Below are 6,000 nucleotides of genomic sequence, written 5' to 3' on the forward strand. Positions count from 1 at the left end.
AAGCACTGTTTGTTTGTTTTTTTTAATTTTGACCATTTTTCTTTTTCACAAAAAAATACAAAATGTATTGCTTGGAAATTCGGAGGAGACATATTGTCAGTAGTTTATAGAATAAAAAAACAATTTACATTTTACTCAAAAATATCCCTATAAAGAGAAAAATCAGACAAACTGAACATTTTGCAGTGGTCTCTTAATTTTTGCCAGAGCTGTATAATAAAATGCCCCCTCCCCAACACACACATACTATAATGACCCCACAATCAAACTAGGTGGGTGGCCTGAATACAGGAGATCACACAATCTGGCAATGTATGGTAAGACTCGAACTTTTTAAAGAGTCAATTTGGGATGTATTTGCAGAGTAAGGCTACGTTCACATTTGCGTTGTTGTGTGCTGCGTCGGTGACGCAACGCACAACGCACGCAAAAACGCATGCGAAACGCAGCAAAACGCAGCGTTTTGTGACGCATGCGTTCATTTTTATAGCGCAAAAAAATGCAACGTGCTGCGTCCTCTGCGCCCTGACGCTTGCGCCAAAAAACCGCATGCGTCACAAAACGCAACACAACGCATGTCCATGCGCCCCCCATGTTAAATATAGGGGCGCATGACGCATGCGTCGCCGCGGCTGCGCCCGATGCAACGCAAATGTGAACGTAGCCTTAGTTCATCATCACCCTCATCAGGTCCAGGTGAGCTATTGAATGATGGATACAGATTATATTAGATCTGATAACAGGTTCTCTTTAAATGTGCTTACATTTTCTAATAAGTTTAATGGTAATATTTATATCATGGCAGCACAGTGGCTCACATTGTTGTTTTTCAGTGCTGGGGTCCTGGATTCAAAACCCACCAAGGACAACATCTGCAAGGAGTCTGTATGTTCTCCCCGTGTTTCTGTGTGTTTCTATATAGGGAATCTAGATTGTGAGCCCCAATGGGGGCAGTGATGATGGTGTCTGTAAAGCGCTGTGGAATATGATGATGCTATATAAGCAAAGCATAATAAAATAATATTTAGTTTTGTATATAGATTTTGTGAACTGTTACTAGATAATGTATGTAAGTAGTCCACTCTCACTGTGGTCTGGGGTCTAGATCAGGGGGTGCTTACTATAGAGACATCAGTTGTACCTGAATCTGAGCAGCATAACTGTAGCTGGAAAATGTGCAAGTAGATTTCATAATTAATAAGAGAAGACCTCTCTACCGCAAGGAATCGGAGGAGTCTCATGGACTGAAACCTCAGTGATTTCTTTGGATGAATGTAGGGTTTAGTTTTCTTTCCATTGAGATTCCATACTAGTAGGGAGGTCTGACCCATGATACTCAGACAGGCCTGTAACGAGCAATAATGTTGTGGAAAATAATGATTCAATGGAAACATGAAGATAAATGGAAAAGAATATACAATAACATACATTTAAATAACTCCATAAATTTCCAGCTGTTTTATGGCTGCTGACCTCAAGTGCAGCGGTTAGTAATGGAGAGGGGTTTATAAGACACCCCTATTACTAACCCCACAGTCATATTGAAAAAAAGACACAGCAAGAATAAAGTCATTTAACTGAAATAAGCACACCCATCCTCATTTTCCAATTTATTACTGTAAAAATAAAAATTATTGAAAACCATATTCCTCACCTGTCCGAAAATAATCCATTTGTCCCACGCTGCAATCCATCTCTGCTTCATCTGGATGCCTTGCTGAACGGTGGCATGATGTGACCGTTCAGCCTGGCATACAGGAGAAACTGAGCGTCAGAGCGCAGCGTCAGTGACCTGCGGTGACGTCATTGAGGTTACTACATATCACTGAAGCTGCTGTTCCCACAGGCAGCTCATTGTGAGATTACGGCTAGCTACCAGTGAGAAATTTCTCACGGTGCTAGCGGTGACATAATGAAGGTTAACACAGTTCATGGGCCGGCTCATAGTGATCTGAGTGTGGGAACAGCTGACAGTGACCTGTGGTTACCTCTATGACATTACTGCTCGACACTGAAGCTGCGCCCCAAGCTCAGCGTTTCCTGGATGTCAAGCAGAACGGCCGCATCATGCCTCTGTTCAACAAGGCATCCAGATGAAGCAGGGATGTATTACGGCATGGGACAAATGGATTATTGTCAGACAGGGGTGAGGAATATGATTATTTTTATTTTCACAGTAATAAATGGTAAAATGAGAGTGTGGTGTGTTTATTTCAATTAAATGACTATTTTTGTGATGTATTTTTCACAATTTGACTAAGGGGTTAGTAATGAGGGGCGTCTTATAGACGCATCACCATTACTAACCCCTGGTCTTGATGGCAGCTGACAATGCAAAGCTGACATCAACCGCACCACGGCAAGAGGGAGGCTAAGCGCCAGATTTGGTGGATCTTAAAGAGGTGCCATTTCTGGGGCAGCTGAGGACTGATGTTGGTAGTCTGGTAGGCGGGCCAATATCCCTAGCCCCTTCTCTGGCTATTAATATCAGCCCACAGCTGTCTGTTTAGCCTTTGCTGGTTAGAATTGATAGAGGAACCCTACTTCATTTTTTTTCTTAACAAAAAAGTGTGAAACCAACTGAAATTATGTCTTATATTCTAGGTTCTTCAAAGTAGCCACATTTTGCTTTGATGACTGCTTTGCACACTCTTGACATTCTCTTGATGAGCTTCAAGAGGTAGTCACCGGAAATGGTCTTCCAACAATCTTGAATGAGTTCCCAGAGATGGTTAGCACTTGTTGGCCCCTTTGCCTTCACTCTGCAGTCCAGCTCACCCCAAACCATCTCGATTGGGTTCAGGTCTGGTGACTGTAGAGGCCAGGTCATCTGGCGTAGCACCCTATCACTCTCCTTCTTGGTCAAACAGCCCTTACACAGCCTGGAGGTGTGTTTGGGGTCATTGTCCTGTTGAAAAATAAATGATGGTCCAACTAAACGCAAACCGGATGGAATAGCATGCCGCTGCAAGATGCTGTGGTAGCCATGCTGGATCAGTATGCCTTCAATTTTGAATAAATCCCCAACAGTGTCACCAGCAAAGCACCCCCACACCATCACACCTCCTCCTCCATGCTTCATGGTGGGAACCAGGCATGTAGAGTCCATCCGTTCACCTTTTCTGAGTCGCACAAAGACACGGTGGTTAGAACCAAAGATCTCAAATTTGGACTCATCAGACCAAAGCACAGATTTCCTCTGCTCTGATGTCCATTCCTTGTGTTCTTTAGCCCAAACAAGTCTCTTCTGCTTGTTGCCTGTCCTTAGCAGTGGTTTCCTAGCAGCTATTTTACCATGAAGGCCTGCTGCACAAAGTCTCCTCTTAACAGTTGCTGTAGAGATGTGTCTGCTGCTAGAACTCTGTGTGGCATTGACCTGGTCTTTAATCTGAGCTGCTGTTAACCTGCGATATCTGAGGCTGGTGACTCGAATAAACTTATCCTCAGAAGCAGAGGTGACTCTTGGTCTTCCTTTCCTGGGGCGGTCCTCATGTGAGCCAGTTTCTTTGTAGCGCTTGATGGTTTTTGCCACTGCACTTGGGGACACTTTCAAAGTTTACCCAATTTTTCGGACTGACTGACCTTCATTTCTTAAAGTAATGATGGGCACTCGTTTTTCTTTACTTAGCTGCTTTTTCTTGCCATAATACAAATTCTAACAGTCTATTCAGTAGGAGTATCAGCTGTGTATCCACCAGACTTGTGCTCAACACAACTGATGGTTCCAACCCCATTTATAAGGCAATAAATCCCACTTATTAAACCTGACAGGGCACACCTGTGAAGAGAAAACCATTCCCGGTGACTACCTCTTGAAGCTCATCAAGAGAATGCCAAGAGTGTGCGAAGCAGTCATCAAAGCAAAAGGTGGCTACTTTGAAGAACCTAGTATAAAATACATAATTTCAGTTGTTTCACACTTTTTTGTTAAGTATATAATTCCACATGTGTTAATTCATAGTTTTGATGTCTTCAGTGTGAATGTACAATTTTCAGTCATGAAAAAACAGACCGTATTTTTATACGTTAGGTGTGACGCAGGCCTTAGAGAGCAAAAAATAGGAAAAACTTATATCCTACTAGTTTTAACTTCGCTGGCCATGTAAAGTACTGGATTGTTTAATATACTGATTTTCATGCGCTGGGACACAATACTGTATGATGGATTTAAAAGTTTTAATACTGAAAGGTCATTCTAAAGGGAATCTGTAAATAAGACTTGCAGTGCTGAGAACAATGAGCCTGTGTGCACTGAGTGATCTATTACAGATCGCTCAGTCTGCATCATTTACTGTGGTATGTGTACTAAACGACCGCTGATCGGTAGTTTAACGCCTCTGGTTGATCCATGTAAATAGATCCTTACTCATCACCTCTTCATTTGTCACAAAAACTTCAATTTTATAACCTTGACTCTTCTTTAGTAGGCATCACTCCATCCGCTCCATGCACAAATGTCCTGATGTAACATTTGTTAAATGTTGTGCTTTTGCCTCAATCCTTCCTGTGTAAACCTGCCTGATGAAGGGGCCGCTGTGGCCAATAAAAGTATCACTGCTAGAATACTTTTGTCTTTTTGGGTATAAAAATATTGACATACATTTTTCTGGCTAACACTGTACCACAACATAATTTTTGATTGTACTTCATTATACAGAGCTCCAAATTATTTGCATAGGCAAATTTAAAAATAATGGGTCAGGTTCCTCAATGCTCTCTAATTGTTAGACAGCATAAACTTAGACTGGATAATCTTAAACTGCTCCAGATTTATCATAAAGGTTCATGCTGTTTGATAAGTTTGACACATCTTTAAACCAAAAGGAAGCTCCGGCTTCTATGAAGACATAGTAAAAAAAATAAATCATTACATCATTTATAACAAAAAGAAAATGTTCTCCAAAGTTTCACATTGAATTTAGCATTTTATTCTTACAGACTACATACCACAATCACATTTGTTTTTCTCTTTTGTATTTACAGTGTTCATCATGGCATCAGGACTCTTGGTCTATCCCTTCGGCCTCAACTCAGCTACTGTGAAAAAGTACTGTGAGAACTCGAGTATATACTATGCAGGAGACTGTCAGATCGGATGGGGATACATGCTTGCGATTGTTGGGGTCATGTTATCTGTATTTTTGCCATTCTTCGCTAAATATGCACCAAAAGAACACATATCCCCAACCCCGATTCCCACTATTTTATAGTATTTTGTTTTTTGCAAAGTTCCTGTCTACAGATGACGAATAGACAAAGGTATTAGCGCACTTCTCTGCAGCCGTGCAGCGTAAACTATAGAGCAGATTGATATTGCATTGATCGTCTTCCTGAAGCATGACGAAATATTAGCTTGGGATTAACATTACTTGACACTGATTTTCTTAGTTTTCCCACTGCTTCTGTCTTTCTGTATGCTGTTTACTTTTATAATGGCTACCTCCCAATCAGCTCCTGCCCAATAATGAGAAATTCTGTGCTGGAAGCCAGTGATCAGAAACTATTGATTATGATTTACTGTATAGGATCTTGTGTATCATATATCAATGCTGCCCATAATATCCAACCAGTGACCATGTTTCAACCTACTCTGGAAGCCTGAAGAGTGTTGCTATGGGCAATATGGCCACTACTGATAAAATTAGCATAAGATTTTCAATCTGTTGGGGAACTTAAAATTCCCTTGCATCACATCTCTAGTTAAAGGGAACCTATCACCCCGTTTTTTAAAGATTAGATAAAAATAGTGTGAAATAGGGGCAGAGCTGGGCTTTACATTAGTGCCTTTTTGGTGCCTTTACACCCCCGTTAGGCTGCCGAAATACCTTTGTGAAGTGTCCGTTTTGTCCTGTCACTCAAGTTGGTCAGGTCGGATGGGCGTGGTCACAGCGCTGTTTCTCCCCGAGATCAGGCTCATCATTACGTTGGTGGCGTAGTGGTGTGCGCATGTCCAAGGTCCCGAATCCTGCACAGGGGTGTGAAAATAGCAGCGATGTCCGT

At 41.7% G+C, this 6,000-nt stretch overlaps 1 protein-coding gene across 1 annotated transcript in view; it reads left to right on the forward strand.

Moving 5' to 3' along the window:
* Window positions 1–5,704, forward strand: part of LOC143815205 (LHFPL tetraspan subfamily member 7 protein-like) — a 236,024-nt gene extending 230,320 nt beyond the window's left edge. The window contains exon 3 of the mRNA XM_077294208.1: window positions 4,984–5,704. Coding sequence (XP_077150323.1) covers window positions 4,984–5,210 — 227 coding nt within the window. The 3' untranslated portion in view covers window positions 5,211–5,704. The remainder of the gene's footprint in view (window positions 1–4,983) is intronic.
* The last annotated feature ends 296 nt before the right edge of the window (window positions 5,705–6,000 follow it).

The sequence above is a fragment of the Ranitomeya variabilis genome, chromosome 3, assembly GCF_051348905.1.
Source record: "Ranitomeya variabilis isolate aRanVar5 chromosome 3, aRanVar5.hap1, whole genome shotgun sequence".
NCBI classification, from domain to species: domain Eukaryota; kingdom Metazoa; phylum Chordata; class Amphibia; order Anura; family Dendrobatidae; genus Ranitomeya; species Ranitomeya variabilis.